The sequence below is a fragment of the Notolepis coatsorum genome (assembly GCF_963971535.1).
Source record: "Notolepis coatsorum genome assembly, chromosome: 17".
Lineage (NCBI taxonomy): Eukaryota > Metazoa > Chordata > Actinopteri > Aulopiformes > Paralepididae > Notolepis > Notolepis coatsorum.
The window spans coordinates 111,146,271-111,170,230 of NC_140181.1; the positions used below are offsets into that span (position 1 = coordinate 111,146,271).

The 23,960-nt window shown below is 44.0% G+C and overlaps 1 protein-coding gene across 6 annotated transcripts in view; it reads right to left on the reverse strand.

The window, feature by feature from the left end:
* Positions 1-6,706: 6,706 nt before the first annotated feature.
* LOC311244548 (MYND-type zinc finger-containing chromatin reader ZMYND8-like) overlaps positions 6,707-23,960 on the reverse strand; it is a 79,671-nt gene continuing 62,417 nt past the window's right edge. For 5 of the 6 annotated variants that reach the window (XM_084334118.1, XM_084334119.1, XM_084334117.1 and 2 more), the window contains 7 exons: positions 20,916-21,452; positions 17,983-18,552; positions 17,715-17,887; positions 13,288-13,368; positions 10,947-11,025; positions 9,561-9,800; positions 6,707-7,892 (listed from right to left, as the gene is read on the reverse strand). In XM_084334118.1, coding sequence (XP_084190244.1) covers positions 7,711-7,892; positions 9,561-9,800; positions 10,947-11,025; positions 13,288-13,368; positions 17,715-17,887; positions 17,983-18,552; positions 20,916-21,452 — 1,862 coding nt within the window. In that variant the 3' untranslated portion in view covers positions 6,707-7,710. The remainder of the gene's footprint in view (positions 7,893-9,560; positions 9,801-10,946; positions 11,026-13,287; positions 13,369-17,714; positions 17,888-17,982; positions 18,553-20,915; positions 21,453-23,960) is intronic. The other variant, XM_084334120.1, reaches the window with a different exon arrangement.

Sequence of the window (23,960 nt, forward strand, 5' to 3'; positions counted from 1 at the left end):
ACTATGGTATTGAATGCTGAGCTGTAGTCGATGAATAGCATTCTCACATAGTTCCCCTTCCTCTTGTCCAGGTGTGATGCTGCTGTGTGCAGCACATGGGCTATGGCGTCCTCCGTGGACCTGTTGGGGCGGTATGCAAATTGCAGGGGGTCCAGGTTGATGGGGAGAGAGGAGCAGATGTAGCCCTTTACTAGCTTCTCAAAGCACTTCATGGCTATGGAGGTGAGAGCTACAGGGCGGTAGTCGTTGAGGCAAGCAGGCTTGGATTTTTTAGGTACAGGGATGATAGTGGACTTCTTCAGGCAGGTGGGGATGACAGCCTGTTCTAAGGACAGGTTAAATATGTCAGTGAATACCGGGGCCAGTTGGGCAGCACAGACTTTTAGGACGCGGCCAGGGATGCCGTCCGGTCCTGCTGCCTTCCTGATATTCACTTTTTTAAAGGTCCACCTCACCTCATGTTCTGTTACCCTGAACACTGAGTCTCCATCAGCAGACCCCCCCCCATTGCCGTGGCTTGTAGGCTGGTGTTGTTATTACCAGCCTCAAACCTGGCATAGAAGGTATTGAGATCATTTGCTAAGGAGATGTCACTGTTCAGTTTGAGGGAGGTGCCTTTGTAGTCTGTCATCGTTTTGAGGCCCTGCCACATAGCTCTGGAGTCAGCCTGTTCAAACTGAAGTTCAATTTGATCCCTGTAGCGCCGTTTTGCCTCTATTACTGTCCTCCTTACGTTGTATCGCGCCACCTTGTGGTCATTCATGTTGCCTGCCACCAGGCCGGCGTTGTATGCTGTGGTGCGCGCTTTCAGAGCTTCACGGACGGATTTGTCTACCCAGGGCTTTTGATTTGGGTAAACTTTAATTATGGTAGTGGGGATTGTTTCTTCCACCAAAGTACGAACAAAGTCCAGCACTGTCTCTGTGTAGTCATTAATGTTATCTGTGTTGTCATGGAACACGCTCTCGATTCAGCATTTGGAATGGGTGGGGGTTGGGAGAAGGAGCTGCGGATGTTCTCCACTTTTTCCTCAAAGAAGATCGGGAAGTCTTCGGCAGAGAAAGATGAGGGAGGGGGTGGGGGGGGGTGAGGAGGGAGAACATGGTAGCATGCAGTTTGCAAAGATTCTTGGCAGAGGCCTCGATCCTATGGTGAAAGAAGGAAGCTTTGGGGAGCTCCAGTAGCTCACCGCATATCTCGGTGCTATTTCTGCGTCGAGGAAAACCGTGCTGCGTCACGGATCTGGTGGACTCCGAGTTCGATTCCCGGACCCGCCGTCATTTGCCAGAATGTCTTACCCTGCTCTATATCCCGTTTCACCCTGTATCTGTCGGTCATGACCAGAAAAGCGATAAACGCTAAAAAATAAAGTTTTAAAAAAAGAAAGAAGGAAGCTTTGGCATTAGTAATGGTTTTGGAGAATGTTAACAAGAGGTTGTGATATGTGTCGATGTCAGCAGTGAGGTGTGATTTTCTATACTTCCTCTCAGCCGCTCTCAGGACCTGTCTTTGTTCTCTCACTGGATCTGTCAGCCATGGACTGGGTGGGGAACGGCGGGCAGGTTTCTCAATGAGGGGACAGAGCTTGTCGAAGGAGGTTGCAAGGGCTGAGAGGAGGGTGGAGGTTGCCATCTCTGTGGGGAGAGCAGAGAAGGTGTCACGCAAAGGTAGAGCGGATAGTATGTCAGAGGAGAGGGTGGAGGGGGATAGGGAGGGCGGTTGCGTCTGAGTGAGGCGGTTTGAGTTGGGGTGAAGACCTTTCGGTTAAGCATGAGAGTTAGTAAGAAGGATATGAAGGAATGGTCAGATACATGTAGGGGAGTTACCGTGGTGTTAATGATGCTGGAGTTACGGGAAAATACGAGATCCAAGGAGTTGCCTGCTTTGTGGGTGGGAGGCATGGCAGTGGGAGTCAGGTCAAACGATTGTAGGAGGGAGACCACTGGGACCGACTGAGATGAGTCAGGCAGGTTGAAGTCGCCCAATAGAAGGAGAGGGGTACCATCTTCCGGTAAGGAGCTTAGAAGCATGTCCAGCTCAACTGTGAAGTGATCAAGGGGACCTGGAGAGGGATAGAGTGTAACAATGGTGAGATTGAAAGGATTAGAGACAGATACTGCATGATATTCGAGAGAGGAGAGTGACAGATCTGGGAGTGGTGTTAAGTTTGTAGCCCATGAAGGAGATGTCATGAGGCCAGTGCCTCCACCCCGTCTGGAAGGTTGAGGTGTGTGAGTGAAGTTATAGTTTGTAGATAATGCTGCAGGTGTTGATGAGTTATTGGGGGTTATCCAGGTCTCAGTTAGAGCCAGGAGCTGCAGATTTTGACTATGGGCGTAGGCAGTAATGAAGTCAGCTTTCTTGACTGCTGATTGACAATTCCATAAGCCTCCCCGTACTGTGACAGGTGTATTAGTGGCTGTAGGAGGGTAGGAGAGATTAGCCGGGTTGCTAGCAAACTGCCGTGGGTGGGTTGAATCTGTTCTGGAGGAGCAGATTGTGGATATATGTATGAGACACATTTTGGTGTCAAGACTGGTGTAGTAAAATCCCACAGACTTTCTACAATAATTTGAGGTTATTGTAGCACAATACAATGAGATTGATTGTCTGAAAGGAGGAGGAAAGATTCATACTTGATAGAATGGTTGGTCTCCTCATCTGGCTTAATGCAGATGAAGAATAAAACGTGTACGCCAGACAAACCAGAATTGTAGTTCAACTCAGCTGATTTATTTGATCAGAGCCAGGAGTCCAAGGTGAATAGAAGGTTGACTTCTACATACAACAGATGATCAGAGAATATTAACAGCTGTCTGTTGTACAGAAATATCACAATCAGGTTTGCATCTCAAACCTAAATACTGCACATCAAACAGTCACTTGGTTAACATAATTTGAACATACATGGTTTACTGTACACATTATACATGAGTAAATCTGGTTTACAGATCAGGGATCTGTACAACATTACTCTAATCTATAAACAACCATTTGGTGTTTCCCATGATTTTACTCACGTAAAATGCAATCAGCTCACAGTTGTTTCTGGGTGGTTTCGAAGCGGTGGGGGAGCCCCCAGACCCCTGGTTGGTTCCGGCCTGAGAGCTCCTGAATAACCCTATGTAGGGCCTTATATCCTATCATTTCTAGCCAATAATCCATATGGCTGGTCCAATCCAGCGTCTTCTTGTGGGGGTTGATCTCTTGTGGGGGGTGTCCTTGTGGGCGCTGGCAGCCCCCCCCCCCTTGGGGTTGTGGGGACGTGATGGGACAGAAGGGGCCCATCGGTGGCCCACGTCCGTGTGATCTTTTGCTGAGATGAAGGGACCTGGCTTGTCTCACGAGGGGGGGTGTGACATGATCGCTTTGACCCTTTGGGCCTTATTTACCATACAGTACTAATCTGATCACCTAGTGGGGGTGACCTTTGTCTATTCAACTATCCTTGCCACCACTTCTGCTAAACAGTATACAAGGCTGTTTATGAAATTCAACTCAATATTACCACATTCCCCGTTTTGACGATTCTTATCGTCACATATGATATATTGACTTGATTTCCTATACATACTAGCCATAAAATTTAACATAATTACAAAAATCATAAATTTTGAATTTTTCACAATTTTTCTTCTCAATTTATTCCATTCTTCTTTGGTACATCTCATCAATTTTTGCCTTCTTGTCTTCTTCTTTTCTTTCCCACATCCCCCTGACTATGGCCCCCTCCCGGGGAATCCAAATGACCCATTCATCCAGCTCCCCAATTAACCTACTCTGCCCTCATGATCCAGTGTTTACCACCTACTATCATTGGGCTTTGTTCCTCTGGGCTCACAGCCAGAGGCCTATTTGTTGAAAACAATTAAAATGATCACCTAGTGGGGGTGACCTTTGTCTATTCAACTATCCTTGCCACCACTTCTGCTAAACAGTATACAAGGCTGTTTATGAAATTCAACTCAATATTACCACACTGGCAAGGAGAAAGGTGAAGGGAGTAGGGAGGGAGCGAGGTAGTAGAGGAATAGCAGAGTGGGAGGGAAAGAAGCAATTTTTGGAGTGGAGTGGAGGATAGGACTATGGTGTACGTTAGGGATGACCTTCGAAGCTTTTTTTGGCAATCGAAGCTTCGGGGCGGAGCTTCGATTTTAATTCGAAGCTTCGAAGTTGTGGGACTTGTACAGCACTTTGGCAAACTTTGTTGTTTTTAAATGTGCTCAATTAATTAATCCAATCCACTTGTCATGTCGTGACTGTGACGCAGCCAACAAGGTTTCACTCGGCTGCGCTGCCTGGGTGCAGTGGGGCTGCTCTCACAGCCAACGACATGACATTACATAATTATGTTGCAACCTTCGTCTATCAAGCAAACAATTATATAAATATTTATATGTAGTTGATAGACAAAGGCAGAATTCGACTTAATTAAGCACGTTTTATTAAGACATATTTTTATATGGGTCGGGACACTTTAAAAAAGCAGCACAATGAACACAAATCTAGTCTTAAATAACAAACGGCATTGCTTCGCTTCTTCGTCAACATGTCTGCTGCACATGTCCTTGTTGTTTTCAACACAGATAATCTCCACGTGCTTGTTGTAGAGAGATGGATCCCTCAGCGGATAACTCCAGGACAACTCCTCTCTCGACGCTTCGCTGACGCCAAGCCAGCAAGCCTTTAAATCTCTATCACTAATTAGTGCTGTCTAGCACCTGGCCCTTAATGTGTCACTTAACTAAACAAAATGGCAGTTTTAAACACGCCCCTTTAATCAAGTCAGCTGGTTTTAAGATTTCACTAATAAACTTAAAATGGCTTACCCTAGGTTTCAGTATAAAGCAATGTTTCTCAGTGAATGTGTCCTGTCCTTCCTCAAGAAGATCTCAGTACAGAGGGCTTGTAGGTTGACAAAATCGGCTAGGTCGCTGAACTTGGCGCTGCGCTGATCTTTCTCTAGAAGAACATAGACTTTGCTTCTCCACCGCTCTCTCTGCTTGTACGGAAGCTTGGCTGTGATGGCGCACATATTTGATATGCTGTCAAGCTCCTGCATGTACTCCACGTCAGCCATAGCGTTGAGGCATCCAGTGAGATAGAGGCCAAAGGAGTGGAGCGCCTCTCCATTATCGGACTGGATAGTAGGCCAGTTCAGTGCCTTGTCTATATACGCCATTGAGATCTTGTATCCATTTTCAAAATGTTTTTTCAAAAGCCTCCTTGCCTCGGGATAGCCTTGGTCTGATTCCATGTGAAAACAACTTCTTATCAGGGAATATCAGCTCTCTTGGCTGCCCCTCCGTGTACTGCTCCAAGAAGTACAGCCGGTTTCTGTTACTATCTGTCTTGTCCTCCACTCCGTGTTCAAAAGCCCTGATGAATAGCCTGTACTCCATAGGTTCTCCCCTGAATATCGTTCAAAACGCAGCGGCCCGCCTGATCTCAAACCTACCGAAGTCGGCCCATGTCACCCCACTTCTTAGGGACCTGCATTGGCTCCCCATTGCTGCACGTATCCGCTTCAAGGCCCTCGACCTAGCATACCGTGCGGCAAAGGGAACCGCTCCCGCCTACCTCCGGTCAATGGTCTCTAACTAACTACACACCCTCAAGACCCCTACGCTCTGCATCTTCTGGCCGCCTCAGACCTACTCCTATCCAAGCTCCGGGAAGGTCATCAAAGAGAAGCCGCCTATTCTCAGTCCTTGCCCCACAATGGTGGAATGAACTACCCACCCGTTAGGACAGCCGAAACACGTCCAATCTTTCGCCGTCGACTAAAGACGCACTTCTTCAACCAGTATCTGAAATAATGAAAAAGTATTAAAATAAAAAATCTAACCCTAACTAACCTTACTGTCATGCACTTGTCCTAATAAACTAACCTACACTGTAACACGCAACACTTTGATGAACATTGTTACTCAGCTGATAGAGTTGTACCTTCCTGATGACCTGTCGTACAGAACTTGTAAGTCGCTTTGGATAAAAGCGTTCAGCTAAATGACTAAATGTAAATGTAAATGAATATAGGAATCTAGAGTGTAGAGATCTAACTACTCTCCTCCTCCAGAGTGTAGAGGTCTAAGTACTCAGCAGTACTTCCGGCTTGGTCAGACGTTCCTACAAACATAATTGGCAGTGTTTGTGGGTGGGAAGCCAGGGGGAGGTATACGAGGCCTGATCGTTGCAACAGCGACCCCTACTGGTCGGTCTGGGTGCCTGTTCAGTGGGGAGGGGGATCTGGGGGAGATAGCGTGAACCTCTGCACGCGTTACGTTCCCCCAGTGAAACTCCTCGCCGTCGGGTGAAAAGCGGCTGGCGACTCCATGTATCGGAGGAGGCGTGTGGTAGTTCTACCCGGACAGACGGAAGGGGGGGAATTGGCATGATGACTAAATTGGGGAGAAAAGGTGCAAAATAAAATAAAAATGTGTTTACATTTACATTTAGTAATTTAGCTGAAACGCTTTTATCCAAAGCGACTTACAAGTTCTGTACGACAAGTCATCAGGAAGGGCACAACTCTATCAGCTGAGTAACAATGTTCATCAGAGTGTTGAGTGCTACAGTGTAGGTTAGTTTATTAGGACAAGTGCATGACAGTAAGGTTAGTTAGGGTTAGATTTTCTATGTTTTTTTATTTAATTTTTATATGTTTATTTTTATGTTTAGCTAAATTTAAGTCAGTGAAAGTGAGAACAGTTTGATCTGCATTTTATTTTTCTTCATTAGGACATCACCAATCCATTTACTTTATGTACAATATGTAAACGAGAGAACATGACACACAAAAATAAAAACATGCGCACAGGATATAGTCAGCTGCAGCGTTCATCATTATAATAGTCTGTACGTTTTATATTGTTTTGGAGAAACCGGGTGAACAGAGACTTTGCTCAGATGGGACATTCACGGGAAGCAATAATTCATTTGAAATAAAAAGTTGTTTTAAACAAAGTTGTTTCCAGACACTTAGAAATGTGATTTCATGAAATGTACTATAAAAAATTCATAACACTATAAATATTGTTCATGTATCTTCTTACAAAAAACTTTGTACAGTTTATTTTTTTTTATTTTAATTTTTATAAATCACAGATAATTAAACTATGTATACACCGAGGGACTACAATATAAAATGTGTATGAGTACAAAATTCCAAATATATGACAAACACATGGCTGCAGACATGAAGCTTACACTTGCATTACCCAGAATGCCTTTGATGGCACCAACCAAATTGTATATGCGTTCAACCGCTGGATCCGTTAAATCTCTTTTGCCTTACAGGGAAAACAATTATGAAACCGTGGGGAAGTACTTAGAAGAGCAGCACTAAAAGATGTTATCATGATGAAAGTAATATTTGATGTATTGATTGCGATCACCCTCGGATTAGAGAGCGACTGCTGACCGAGCTTTGAAATGAAATTGATAGTCGGTGTGGGAAACATACAGACTCACTTAGATCAAACTAGTCACATGGTGGACCCCTCTGAACACACAGACTTGTGGAAAATGAAGAATGATTTCAAATGTCAAAAATCACAGACATATAGATAAGACATGGGATTGTAAATCAAAGTGATTTGTCACAGAGGTGCAGGCCTTCATGCAGGAATTGTCCCTGGCATTTGTAACACCGTTATGCCCACGCACGCAGCAGCCTTGCAGAACGTTCCACTGTGTGTAGTGTAGTGGTTAGGTCACAGTCACTCCAGCAGTGTCCTTGCTCTTCTCCAGATATGCAGAGGAGGAGTTTTTGTCTGTGGGTATGGACCCGGCCGCAGGGGGGAGGGTCGGGGCGGCTGGGGGGGGGCCCGGTGGTTTAGCCGGGGTGTCCGAGGCGGGCTCTGCCTCTGGCTCCTGGTGCGAGGCGGTGGCTGTGCAAAAAAAGAAGAATTTGATGAGGATAGAGCGGAAGTGTGTGTGTGTGTGTGTGTGTGTGTGTGTGTGTGTGTGAGAGAGGGAGAATTAGAAAGGTGCACTCAGTAGAGTACAGATCTCCACCAAGCGGCAGCCACCCATTTATTTTCTAGTAACCTGCTGCTCAGAAGGCTCTGAGCAGCAAACCTGTGTAGCATCGCCCTCTTGTGTTCAAAAGGTGTAACTTTTCCTGAATGTGTTTCAATGGACAATGATGGAAATGTATTCAAATAAAAAATACTTGTCGTTGACCGACGTGAAAAATATTCCAGCATTCATTTCCCTGGCCAGAAGAAAAAAAACGTAAGTACATTTAAAAGTAGAAGTCTCCCTGTCTCCCTGAGAGTGGCCGTCTCGTGGTGATGACCAGAGTGGTGGACGTCCCGTGATGATGACCGGGAGGAGGCGACCCTCTCTACGCCGCCCCCACGCCTCAAATGGATCCGCCATCAGCTCTATTTTAAAATCTTTCAAAATCTTCAGTTGCTATCGCATGCACTTATCTGTGTTTCATTACACATACTGTGATGATGACCTGACTGTGATGATGACCTGACTGTGATGAAGACCTGACTGTGATGATGACCTGACTGTGATGAAGACCTGACTGTGATGATGACCTGACTGTGATGAAGACCTGACTGTGATGATGACCTGACTGTGATGAAGACCTGACTGTGATGATGACCTGACTGTGATGATGACCTGACTGTGATGATCACCTGACTGTGATGATCACCTGACTGTGATGAAGACCTGACTGTGATGAAGACCTGACTGTGATGATGACCTGACTGTGATGATGACTGTGATGATGACCTGACTGTGATGATGACTGTGATGATCACCTGACTGTGATGAAGACCTGATGATGACTGTGATGATGACCTGACTGTGATGAAGACCTGACTGTGATGATGACTGTGATGATGACTGTGATGATCACCTGACTGCGTGCAGGACTTCATGTGACTGTGATGATCACCTGACTGTGATGATGACTGTGATGATGACTGTGATGATCACCTGACTGCGTGCAGGACTTCATGTGACTGTGATGATCACCTGACTGCGTGCAGGACTTCATGTGACTGTGATGATCACCTGACTGCGTGCAGGACTTCATGTGACTGTGATGATCACCTGACTGCATGCAGGACTTCATGTGACTGTGATTGTAGTGTCCGCTTGTCGCTCCCCAATGAATCGACAAGCGTCCACGATGCAACCGCAATTAATTATCTACTCAGTCCCAAAGTTTGTGATGTAAACATGGAATGTCCCAAGTTGCTGCTATTTACAGGGTTTATTGTTGTCCAAAGGTGAATGATGGTGAATGAAGGGTTAAATCAGAACAGTTGTCAATTGCTCCATTGTCAGTTCCAAACGGTGAGACAGGTAGGAAAAATGTATCCTCATCACAGGTGCATGGGATTACAGTAATTAGCTAGGCTATTTATAGAAGAGGGGCTATAATGGAGGCGTGAGCCCTCTAGTGTTCAAACATAAATAAGACACGATTCTAAACAAAATAATAATAATATTAATAACCAAAACACTCATATGGCCTTTACAGTGATGATTACCTGACTGCGTGCAGGACTTCACGTGACTGTGATGATTACCTGACTGCGTGCAGGACTTCATGTGCTCCGGCCAGTGCGCCTGCTGACAGGGGTAGTCGCAGTAGCTTGTGTTCCAGCAGCAATAGAAGATGGCCTCCTTCCTGCAGTTGGCGCACCACTGCTTCTTCTTGGTCTCGTCCACCGCCTGCTGGCGCTCCGCCTCCGTCTGCTTCCTCACCTCGGCCACCAGACGCTCGCGCTCCTGCTCCAGGCTCTGCCTCATCTCAGCCATCGTCAGTTCTGTGCGACATACAGACAGACGCATGTGAACATCAGTCAAGAGATATACAGACAGACGCATGTGAACATCAGTCAAGAGATATACAGACAGACGCATGTGAACATCAGTCAAGAGATATACAGACAGACGCATGTGAACATCAGTCAAGAGATATACAGACAGACGCATGTGAACATCAGTCAAGAGATATACAGACAGACGCATGTGAACATCAGTCAAGAGATATACAGACAGACGCATGTGAACATCAGTCAAGAGATATACAGACAGACGCATGTGAACATCAGTCAAGAGATATACAGACAGACGCATGTGAACATCAGTCAAGAGATATACAGACAGACGCATGTGAACATCAGTCAAGAGATATACAGACAGACGCATATGAACATCAGTCAAGAGATATACAGACAGACGCATGTGAACATCAGTCAAGAGATATACAGACAGACGCATGTGAACATCAGAGTCAAGAGATTGTATTTGCCATGTGTGGACGAATCCACACTGGAATACAGGTACAGAGCAAACACTGGGGGCGGGATCCACAAAGAATGGATTGCACAGTGCAAGTTGCACCCTTACTTACAATTCATTATGAATTGAAAATGGGGGACGCTGATGTAAACAATCAGGTCTCTGGTCTGCATCCCCTTAACAATTGTGTGTATTGAGCCGTACTGTATTGTACCCATTCTGCAATCTGTTAATACCATTTTCATTCAATCTGCGCAGTGATTGATCGAATGAAAATTTTATTAACAGATTATTGTTAGGGTGGTTACAGTAGGTACCCAGGTTGTCATGGTTACAGTAGGTACCCAGGTTGTCATGGTTACAGTAGGTACCCAGGTTGTCATGGTTACAGTACGTACCCAGGTTGTCATGGTTACAGTACGTACCCAGGTTGTCATGGTTACAGTACGTACCCAGGTTGTCATGGTTACAGTACGTACCCAGGTTGTCATGGTTACAGTAGGTACCCAGGTTGTCATGGTTACAGTAGGTACCCAGGTTGTCATGGTTACAGTACATACCCAGGTTGTCATGGTTACAGTAGGTACCCAGGTTGTCATGGTTACAGTAGGTACCCAGGTTGTCATGGTTACAGTAGGTACCCAGGTTGTCATGGTTACAGTACGTACCCAGGTTGTGCTTCATCTCTTGCAGCTCTTGCTGATGGAGCCACTGCAGCTTCTCGATCTCGATCCTTAACCGTCGAATCTGGGAAGAAGAACGTACGGTTATGTATATAACCATAGTTATATGAGCATAGTGACGCTCTGCGTCTACTGTAATACTCTTCCATATCAGTATTAGCACTGAATAAATGTTCACATGCACCTTTACATACCTCATCTGTCTGGCCACACCCCCATCCGCTCCTCTACATAAGCAGGGGTGTGGCCATACCATCAGCTCCTTCTTCAGTTTTCACCACAAGGCAAGACCACGGGGTCCTCAGCAGAGCGCCACTATGAGAACCCCGTGGTCTTGCCTTGTGGTGAAAGACTTGTTGTCTGGCTCCAGCAGCTCACCAAAACCAGGCCGTTTGCCCCTGCAGGCCACCCTCTTACAACGGGAACGAGCAGAGGCGAAGAGCTTGCGTCTCAGATCCTCCGCTACCAGAGGAGCCGTCAGCCTATCGGCCGACCGCCCCCCGGCGGGGGAACCAGAGCTGGAACTAGGCCATCTCACAGGAGACGGCCTTGGTTCAACAGCTCCTCGGAGAGGCAAACTCTCCACCGGACGCCGATCGGGTGCGTCTGACTGCCACGACCGCGGAGTCAGCGCAGCCCCACGACGCACGGCGGAGGCGGCAATGGAGAACCTTTGGTGAAGAGTGACGTTGCGAGCGCTCAAACCCCCCGAAGAAGACATTATAACTTAGCTTTTTTCTCTTAAATTGTGAGAGAGAGAAAAAAACAAGAAACAATGTCAACGCAGCTCCAATTCCGTTCTTCAATATTTCAGCAATCTCAAAGTGTGGTACATGCAGGCACTTGACGTGGTGAAAACTAAAGAAGGAGCTGTTAGTATGGCCACACCCCTGCTTATGTAGAGGAGCGGATGGGGGTGTGGCCAGACAGATGAGGTATGTAAAGGTGCATGTGAACATTTATTCAGTGCTAATACTGATATGGAAGAGTATTGCAGTAGACGCAGAGCGGAGCTATGCGATAATATAACATCCCCATTATGACCAGGTATAACTTCTAAATGATTATAACCAGGTATAACTTCTAATGATTATAACCAGGTATAACTTATAATGATTATGACCAGGTATAACTTCTAAATGATTATAACCAGGTATAACTTCTAATGATTATAACCAGGTATAACTTATAATGATTATGACCAGGTATAACTTCTAAATGATTATAACCAGGTATAACTTCTAATGATTATAACCAGGTATAACTTCTAATCATTTTAACCAGGTATAACTTCTAAATCATTATAACCAGGTATAACCTCTAAATCATTATGACCAGGTATAACTTCTAATGATTATGACCAGGTATAATTTTTTTTTTTATCTTTTTCCCCCTCCATTTTTCCTCCGATTTTCTCCCATCCCAATGTTAGTCGTTATGCCAATTCCCAACCCCCTTCCTGGTCGCTGCGCACTTACCCCCCACAGTCGGTCTGGGAGAGTGGAGGCTACCACGTGCTTCCTCCGACACACGTCCAGCCAATCACCGCTTCTTTTCACCTGGCAGCGCGGATATTCTCTGAGAGGGTGAAGCGTGTGGAAGGATCACACTATCCCACTCAGGTCCTATATCCGCGCTTAGCAGGCGCCCCGACCGAACTGTAGGAGTCGCTGTTTACAACACCCCGGACCCACCCCGCCAGCTTCTCCCACCCTCTAATACAGCCAATTGTATTAGTGTGAACGGCCAGCCAAGCTGGTGACAACCCCGGAGCTGTGAGCTGGATTCGAACAGGCAAATCCTAGCGTCTCCGGGGTTGGTGACGAACGCAATCTCCGCTACGCCACCTAACCGCCGACCAGGTATAACTTCTAATGATTATGACCAGGTATAACTTCTAATGATTATAACCAGGTATAACTTCTAAATCATTATAACCAGGTATAACTTATAATGATTATAACCAGGTATAACCTCCAGATATAACTTCCAGATATAACTTCCAGATATAACCTCCAGATATAACCTCCAGATATAACCTCCAGATATAACCTCCAGGTATAACTTCCAGATATAACCTCCAGATATAACCTCCAGATATAACCTCCAGATATAACTTCCAGGTATAACCTCCAGATATAACTTCCAGGTATAACCTCCAGATATAACCTCCAGATATAACCTCCAGATATAACCTCCAGGTATAACCTCCAGATATAACTTCCAGATATAACCTCCAGATATAACTTCCAGATATAACCTCCAGATATAACTTCTAAAAGCGGAAGCTTCTTGACAACACTAGCATGTATACCACACCACATACCTCTGCAATTGTGTTTCCTGATGTGCATTTAGAAACGTCATTATATATCTCCGTCATCGTCCCTTTAATTGAGTCCATAATCTGAAAAGTTAAACAAAGACGATTTGATATCAGACTTATGTCCACAATTGTAATAATTTACTTTCATCCCTCCACCCATTTATTAAATCAATAATAATAATAAATAAAAAATCATGCAATCTATTTATTTATCACCAGAGTGGGAAATTAGCTTTTTGTATTTGGGCTTTTTTTTTACCCTTGTGAACTGATTTATAGCCATAGCACAAACAAGGAACTTATTCACATTTAAACTGGCACAGATATCGAGCAAAGACTCAAGAACTCCCAGGTAACAGTCAGAAATTATTTATAGAGAGGGATAGGGATGTAATTATTTGAGCGGTAACTGCAACTTTGATAAGCATTACGCTCGCACCAATCTCAGGAGCAGGTGCACATCATCCTATGGAGTAACTGTAACTTATTATTATTATTATTATGGAGTAACTGTGTGGAGAATGGGCTAGAAGATCAAATCAATGAAAGCAGAAATATTGCTTTATTTAAAAAAAAAATTATAAAGGCTTTATAATTTGCAAATGACCAAAAATAGGAAAGAGGAGGTGACTATTGTCAATCTTCTGGATTCTAAGCTGTTGTTTTCTTTTTCTTTTGTACTAAATTATGGATACTGATATTTATTTATTTAATGTTGTTTTCAATGTTAACACATTGTCTGCCACGCAGTATGCCCATCTTTGTTCCCCCTCTGCCACCGCTGTAAGCCTATGGAGTGGCTCACCTTCTTTGCAGGGCTATAACTTTTTAAATATTATAGCTATATCGACATTACTATGGCCCATTCAACATCGGGTATCTATTAGGGGTGGGGGGAAAAAATCGATACGTAGTAGTATCGCGATACTTTGCGTGGCGATACTGTATCGATACAGGGACGCCAAGTATCGATATTTAATTATTCATAATTATATATATTTTTTTGTATACGGAAGTTGCATTGTTAATTTCAATACCTGTAATAGTACAGTAGTCCACACACACACATGTGCATTCAGTTAAGTTGGAATATGACTGTAATACAAACAGTTCAGTTTGTCAGGTACATGCAACACAGATTACAGTGTTGACGTCTGTCTGCTTGAGAAAATACCATGTTCTGCAATAAAGATTATTGAAGTGAGATGAACAGACTGAACTTTATTTTATTAGTTAAAACATGTTGAGTTTTACTTTGCAGTAAAAAAAGAAATAAAAAATGTGACAAAAAAAAAGAAATAAAAAAGATTGCAATATTCGCGATATATAAAGTATCGCGATTAGGGCTGCAACTAATGACTATTTTGGTAGTCGACTAATCTGTCGATAATTTTTTCGATTAGTAGAGTAATCAAAAAAAATAAAAATAAAAAAAAAATATATATATATATATATATATATATTAGGGCTGTCCCCGACTAAGGATTTGGATGGTCGACTAGGATTGGCCAAAATTTGCCGTTAGTCGACTATTGGTCGAAAAAAAAAAAAAAAAAAAAAAAAAAAAAGTATAATATTTTTAATTTTTTTATTTTTTTGTATCATTCCATTTGGGCTATGGGGGGTGCTTAATGTCTGAAGGAGTCGACTGAAGGCTTCTTGTCCTCTGCAAAAGCATGCAATTGGTCCACTGATGGATACATCTTGATATTTGTCTAGTATAGTGTGTTCATTAGATGGGTGAAATCCTCTTTCAGTGCCTCTGTGCCTGTTTTCTTAGGCAGTTAGCCTCTGGTATGCGTGCCATTAGCGTTAGCCATGCTTCTAGGCCTCTTTTCTTTTGGAAAGAATGATAAAAAAAAAATTATAAATTATTATATTCGACTAAGAGGTTGGCCAGTCGACTACGGCCCCTTTCGACCGATTAGTCGACTAATCGATTAATAGGGGTCAGCCCTAATATATATATATATTTTTTGCACTACCTATCTTTGTGAAAGTGGCTTCTCAGCTCTGGTCCAGCTGAAGACAGAGCAGAGGAACAGATTGGACATTGAGCATGACCTCAGAGTTGCTTTGAGACTCTTGTCAGGACCAAACAACATCCCCAGTTATCCCATTAGTTCCCCCAAACTTACTGTCGGTCTGTTATGTTAAGCTAAGAAGTCTTCAGCTGGCTGGACCAGAGCTGAGAAGCCACTTTCACAAAGATAGGTAGTGCAAAAAATAATAATAATAATAATAAATTTTTATGACTAATCGACGCAACAATTCCTCGTCGACGATTTTTTTATAATCGACGTTGTCGATTATGTCGACTAATCGTTGTAACCCTAATCGCGATACTATCGTATCGCGGCTCAAGTATCATGATAGTATCGTATCGCAAGGTCTCTGCCGATTCCCACCCCTAGTATCGATCGTTCCGGATGTGGGAACGTTATATTTTTCCATTCATACATTGTCGTGTTAGTACCCTCGTGAATATAAGTATGTTTTTGAACTGTATAGCAGTAATTCCTAAAACACGAGGCCCCGACTCATATGATACATTATTGGCGTTTTGATCCTATACACGCTATATTAAAAAATTCAAATGTATATGATCGGTAGGGATGCCCCGATCGATCGGCCACCAATCGTTATCGGCCGATAATTAGTATAAATATGCGATCGGGAAATTCCGATAATTAGTCATATTCGCCGATCGCGGAAACTGATCAAGTGGATATCTCACTTGCTTGTCTCAGACGCACAGGACCTGCAAACTGCTCCTCCTCCCTAGCCCCGCCCGTACCCGTGTAGAGTTTGTAAACAAAGAGGTGCGGCTCCTCTGCTGAGTCTAGATAGTGCATTCGACCTGAGCTAACGTTAGCTACCTAGCTATCGTTACTGTTTAAACAAAATTACCCAGTCAACTATTCACTTTTAGTAGGCATTGTCTAACGGTATTTAGCCGGCTAGCTACTGATAGCTCCGGATATCAACAAATGCCCCAGGAAGTCTAGTAGCCCATGTTGATATCTCCGTTAGCTTGCGTTAGCTTGCGTTAGCTGACGTTAGTTCACGGTTCAAAACGAAATGTCCGATTGAACTAAATAGTTGTCTTAACGTCATCTAGCCGGCTAGCAGTAGCTACAGATAGCTCCTGATATCAATGTCTTATAACATTGATTGAATGCGTATTCGAGCTGAGGGCTTGCTGAATGTGAAATTACCAAAGCATAACGTTACCCTTACCAATAGGGTCCCGCTGCAGCGCCGGAAAATCCTTTTTGGAGCTAGGCTACTAGAGTACACACAGACAGTGGAGCTGTTTGCAGATAGCGAGCATTTTGACTTGTTGCGTGGTGGCGATGTCTCGCAGATAATACAAGTACAAGTCTAATTATATAATATATATATTTTATTAAAAAAAAAAAAAAAAACTTTTTATATAAAATAATTTTTAATTTCTTTTTAATCAAAAACGATCGGTATCGGATCGGTATCGGCCGATATGGCTCACAACGATCGGTGATCGGTATCGGTGGCAAAAAACGTGATCGGGGCATCCCTAATGATCGGTATACATTATGCTCCATCATGCGTGAAGGAAAGGGGGGGGGGGGGGGGGTCGTTTATAATTCCTTGATTGTCAGTAACGTCTTTTTTTAGTATGGGTTGATACGTTGATCAGATGGATTGCAGTGAAATAAATAAACAATCCAGCTGAAAATAACGTTAGATTCCTCTTTACCGTTCGCCGATGAGTCTGGAGGAAAAAAATTCCAATTATTCTATGTCGATCTGCTAGATCCATTTTCCGTTTGTATGACACAATAAACGCCGAAATCATATTGATTATTGCGTTTCGAAAGCGATCCCAATGCACTCGAGTGTGTATCTACTATCTAGACCCACGTTACAATATATCTCTGGCGGAGGATTTTCCACGATGCACCGAGCGCCACTTCCGGTTTGGCGTGGCGTGTAACTCGCCCGAAATCCACCAGGCGGCGGTATTGAGGCGTTGCAATATCAGACCAGGGTCCAGCTGCGTCCCGGAGGGAGGCTGGATGAATTATGAATGCCATGGCAAAAAAATTAAATATTGATCCCAAAAACGAGTTCCCTCGTTGTTGGCGCACAGCGATTGGCGGGCAATAACGAGTATACTCGTTGTTGGCGCACAATGTGTTAAGAATGAAAAACTATTGGCATGTGGATATGTCGATATTCTCCATTATATAATTTAAGTATTAATTTATTGGAAGTGGTGGACAGCGGTAGGGCATGATAAGCTTAGGCTTCTTCAAACAGTGATATGCATATTTTTCGTTGTTTGTCTTTTTTATTCTTTTTAATCATGTTTCGAAATAAAGATTCATTAATTAATTCATTCATTGAAGATACAGTAGTAATTTTCTCCAGAGCTCAGGACCTACCTTGCAGGTGTACTTGGCGATGTCTGCAGCCACGTCCGCTGACACCGTGGGGATCTGCACCTCTCCCGTCAGGAAGGAGGAGGAGGAGGAGGAAGAGGAGGAAGAGGAGGAGCTACCGGAGGTGACCAGGGTGACGGACGAGCTGCTTTGGGGAGCGTCTTTCTGCTGCCCTGCTGGAGCAAACAAACGGAGAATAAATCGGATTCCATTTACTGTACACTATTACACACAGTTGGGAGGACGAGCGATCACGCTGGTGTGTTCGTACCCTTGGCCGCCTGTCTGGTCTGGTAGCGTGTGCTGGAGGACGAACCCTGCTGCGTCTGCGGCTGCTGGGGGCTGCGCGTCTGCGGCTGCTGGGGGCTGCGCGTCTGCACCTGGGTCTGCGTCTGGACCTGGGGCTGGACCTGAGTCTGGGTCTGCGTCTGGTTCTGGACCTGGGGCTGGACCTGAGTCTGGGTCTGCGTCTGGGTCTGGGTCTGCGTCTGGTTCTGGACCTGGGGCTGCGTCTGGGTCTGCCCTGCCGGCTGGTCCCCATGCTGCTGTTGCCGCTGCACCTTCTGCAGGTGCCACTTCTGAGAGGACGTCTGGAACTTGTTGGTGGGGTTCCACACGGCTTTGGGCAGCAGGGGGCGCTGTTTCTTCACAGCAGCGGCGGCGGCGGCGGCCGAGGCCGCCGAGGAGGCCGACGTGGGGGCCGGGGAGGGGGCGGCGGGCTGGGAGGAGGTCACGGCGGAGGCCGGGTGGAGGGCAGACGCGGTGGAGGCGTGCGAGGCGTTGGAGGCGCTTGCTTCGTGCGCCGGCGACGCCGCTGTGGCCAAGGAGGGGAGGGGTTTACCTGTAGGCGGAGAAAACACCGGTTACACCGGTCACTTTGATTTCAGATTAACTGAGTCGGTGTTTCCGCCGAGAACTGGAAAAGATTACACTCCTCCACATACAAATTTATTTGGAATAACAAACCACTACGTATAAAAAGATCCACTGCACAGAGAAATAAAGCAGACGGTGGCATGGCATTTCCAGATTTTTTCCACTATTTTAAGGCGTACACATTAAGACCATTGACAACATGGTTTGATCCCCAAGCATTAGTATCCTGGAGAAAATTAGAAGAAAACATAGTAGCCCCACATAGACTGAAGGACATAGCATACACTAAACTACCAATCAAGCATTGTGAACGGAAATTTGGCCCCATAATTACTCATGCGATCCGGATATGGCGTGAAACACAAAAAAAATATCCTAACCCACATAAATGGCACAATCATACTCCCTTATTCAATAACAATGCACTCTTAATTGAAAAACGACCTATAAGATTCCCTATATGGGAAGAGCAAGGCATACATTCATTAGGGGATGTTTTTAACAAACAGGGTTTGTGTAGTTATGGAGACATATGCAAAAAATTTTATCTCACCAAGTCCACATGGCTTTTTTACATACAGTTACGGCTATGTTTGAAGTCTCACGGTGTTCCATTAGACATACCAATTGAACACCACAGATACCACAAATTCTTCTATGAAAGAGAGACATCGAGAGGTTTTGTTTCAGATTTCTATCATCAATTACTATCATCAATTACTAATATACCGTCTGGAGGAGGGATATACCAGACCTGGAAAGTGATTTTGATTGGCAAGAAGCCTGGGCAAATATTCGATTCACATCAAGGAACCCGGACCATCAACAAATCAATCTTAACTATATTCACAGGACATACTTGACTCCTATAAGACTGAAAAAAATGGGTCTTATACAAGACTCCAAATGCTCCCAATGTACAAATGGGGATGAAAAGTCATTATGCACATGTACTGGGAATGCCCACCAGTTAAGATATTCTGGAAAGATGTGACCCAACAACTATCATTACTTCTACTATTCTGTACTTCTGTATGACAACTATTAAAGAAACTTGAACTATCAAAACTCGTATCTTGGAATATACCTGTACACCCCTCTGTATTACTATTGAATGATGTCTTTGAGTTTGCAGTACATCCACAGCTAAAGAGATTGGTTTTATCGGGTATCACAGTAGCTAAAAAGCTGATCGCATCACGCTGGTTTCAACCGGAAAAAATTTGCCGGAAAGTTTGGTTTCTGACATATCTCGATGTGATTTATCAAGAAATATCTACAGCAAGAATTCTGGGTCTCAATGAATCCAAAATGACAATGTGGTTAGAAGTGGTGGAGAGAATAAAAGCTAGCTTATAATGGTAGTGTCTGGTTAAGAGCGAGGGATAATGGAGGTACTATCCAAAGAGGGGTCCGGGGGGGGGGGGGGGGGGTTCGAGCTGGAGCATATGTGTGTAGGGTTTTAGATAACAGGTATTAGGGGTATATCCTGTATAAGACATTGGTATAAATGGTAATTTCGTTGGATATACACTGTATATTAATGCTTGTGTATCTTATCGTGTGTTGTCATGTTTGTTTATATGTGTGTTTAAAAAATAATAAAAAAATAAAATACAAAAAAACAAAAGGCACATTCGAAGAAATATTTTGCCGGTTTCACCCGCGAGCGTTCCCGTCTAAACATCTGCTCACTGTGAAACATAAGCAGCAGAGTGTAGCGTTCTATGGGGTGGTGGAGGTTGAGGTGGAGGTAAGAGTGGCTTGTCCATTGGAAAGATACTTTGCACTTTAGTTCTGGGTGATGTGAAATAAGTTAATATTGAGTATTGATTAACTATATTATTTCATTTTGGATGTATGGAATGTATGGAATTATATTATTTCATTTTGGATGTATGGAATGTATGGAATTATATTATTTCATTTTGGATGTATGGAAGTGCACTAGTTAAGGCTTTTGCATCGAGATGCTGTTTATAATTCACGTGTGATCCGGGGACTTAGCGGGGAATAGGCTGTAATTGGTCGAAAAATACATCACGTGGGCGTCGGTGAAAGAGGTAAACAGGAAGTTGCGGGGAATTTTGTCAGTAGAGAAGGAACTGGTGAGTGGATGTGAAAGTAAACAAATAGTTCTACAGAATGATAGTAGTGATGCGTTGGGTATATTGACTGAATGTTTGATTGTTTCAAGGTTTGTAACCGGTTGGAGAAATAATTTAAGAGAATTCGACAACCGAGTGGCATCCCGTCCACCCCTTCACCCCAGCTGCGGGAGTAAAGTGGCACAAGCGGAGACGACAGCGGATACATCAAAGGCCTTACCTTCCAGCTTAGGAGCTGTAGGCTCTTTCACAGCTTTGGCAGCGGAAGCCCCCATCTCTCTCCTGGCCCTCCTGCGGTCGCGGCCGCCATGCTCGTCCCCCAGGTCTATCACCAGCTCTCGTTCTGAGTCAGAGTCTTGGTCAGCCAGGGAGGGGGGGGCAGCAGCCCTCCCTTCCTCCGGGACCAGGGGTTTGTCCGTGGGGAGCCGAGACTTGGGATCCCTATCTGAGCCGCCCGATTTGTCTTTGAGCAGGGGTTCAGGGGGGTTGGCTTTCTCCCCCGTCCCCCCCTCCTTGTTCTCCCCCTGTGTGGCTGCTTTGGGCCTCTTCCTCTCCGCTTTGTCCTTGTCGTTGTGGGCGGAGCTCTTTGGCCCGTCGTCGTGGGCGGAGCTCTTTGGCCCGTCGTCGTGGGCGGAGCTCTTTGGCCTGTGCTCCTCATCGCTGAGATACTCGCTGTCGCTGGAGTCCGACTTCTCAGAATCTTCAGAGTCGCTGTGTTCTACACCTTTATACACATCTTCAGAAATCTCATCGATTCCTGTATGGAGAAACCAAAATATCATTCAGTAGGGGTGTATATTATACTATACAGCATAGTATCGCAATACAATATTGTATCAATACACTCAACAATCAAGTATTGATTCAAATAATAATAATAATAATAATAATAGAATAGGGTAGTTGGTTGACAATCCATTTAGCTGAAATAGAAATGATTGGAGTGAGGTGAACAGACAGAACACTATGGGCAGGATCCACAAAGAATTGATTGCACGGTGCCAATTGCACCCTTACTTACAATTCATTATGAATTGAAAATGGGGGACCCTGATGTAAACAAGACGAACGTCTTTCTCTGGTCTGCATCCCCTTAACTGGTTCTGCACCAAAAACGAGTATACTTGAACCAATCTAATAACGGCAACAACGAGTTTACTCGTTTTTATGATCGTTATTTCCTTTATTCGCTATTGGCATTCATAATTCATCCAGCAAGGCTCCGGGAGCCAGCTGGACCCTGTCTGATATTGCAACGCCTCAATACCGCCGCCTGGTGGCGAGTTGCACTCCACTCTAATCCGGATGTGGCGCTCTGTGCATTGGGGAAAATGTTCCGGCAGAGCTCTCTTGTTATGTGGATCCAGACAAACACCTCGAGTGCATTGGATCGCTTTCGAGAGGCAAGAATCAATATGCTTTCGGCGTGTATTGCCTCGTACAAACGGAAAATGGATCTAGCAGATCGAAATCAAATAATTGGAATTTTTTTTCTCCAGACTCATCGGCCACAGGTAAGAGGAATCTAATGTTAATTCCAAATAAATTGTGCATTTATTTCATTGCAATCCATCTGATCAACATATGGTGTCGTACTAAAGAAAGCCGTTACTGACAATCAAGGAATCATAAACACCCCCCCCCCCCCTTCATGCATGATGGAGCATAATGTATAGCGATCATATGCATTTGAATTTTTTAATATAGCGTGTATAGGATAGATTATGTATAATATGCGTCGGGGCCTATAACTCGCGTTCTAGGAATGACTGCTCTACACTCTAAAAACATACTTATATTCACAGCGGTATTAACACGACAATGTATGAATGGAATAATATAATGTTCCCACATCCGGAACGATAGATACCCGATGTTGAATGGGCCATAGTAATGTCGATATAGCTATAATATTTAAAAAGTTATAGCCCTGCAAAGAAGGTGAGTGACTCCATAGGGTTACAGCACTGGCAGAGAGTGGTATAAGATGGGCAAACTGCGTGGCAGACAATGTGTTAACAATTGTGTGTATTGAGCTGTACTGTATTTGTTAATAACATTTTCATTCAATCAATCACTTGTGGATCCCGCCCTATATCTTATTAGATAAAACAGATATATTTATTGCAGTTTTCCATAATTTGCAGTTGAACTTAAGTTTGTGATAATATGGGACCGTGGCCTCGTGCTTCCCACCCTATTATTCAGCTTGTAGGGGAAATATTAGTGTTTCTTTCTATTATTCAGCTTGTAGGGGAAATATTAGTGTTTCTTTCTATTATTCAGCTTGTAGGGGAAATATTAGTGTTTCTTTCTATTATTCAGCTTGTAGGGGAAATATTAGTGTTTCTTTCTATTATTCAGCTTGTAGGGAAAATATTAGTGTTTCTTTCCATTATTCAGCTTGTAGGGGAAATATTAGTGTTTATTTCTATTATTCAGCTTGTAGGGAAAACATTAGTGTTTATTTCTATTATTCAGCTTGTAGGGGAAATATTAGTGTTTCGTTCTATTATTATTCAGCTTGTAGGGGAAATATTAGTGTTTATTTTCCTTTATGCGTCATTCCTTAAATTTGAGAGTAAGAACTATGGACAAATAAAAGCAACATATACCCACTGCAAAAGGAATACTGTATAGGTCAAATGGCATAGTTCAAATTATGGGCAGAATTATTCTTATTTCACGTAAAATGAAGTATTATTTATTACTCAACACACTCAATAACTGCAAACGCCTCTGAGCACCTACAGTATAAGGCGCTAGCACACTTGTTTAAATGGATTTGTTCAAGAATGATGAAACTTGTCAAGGACACCAGACTTCTCTTCCTTCAGCGTTAGCGGTGGCTACGTTTAGCCGGTGTCTGTCTGGCGATCACCAGAGAAACTAACCAGTTTCACAACAGAGCATTGAAGGTATATGACAGGAAACAGTACTCATACCACCACTGTAAAATCCTGGATAAGCATCAAATTTTAAATTTTGAAAACCTCAGACGTTATAAAAGTTCCTGCTTTGTATATAAATGCCTGCACGGATTAGCCCCTCCCCCTCTCAAGGAGTTTATCCACGAGAAAAGGAACACTGGATTAGCCACTAGGTCAAACACCAGAGGGGACTGTGAGGTCCATTTTAGAAAGACCGCCTTCAGCAAAAATGTTCTATCGATAAAGGGAAGTGGAACATGGAACAGCCTTCCGGTCCCCTTAAGGGAATGTACCACCCTGTCCACCTTTAGGGGCCAACTCAGGACATGGCTGTT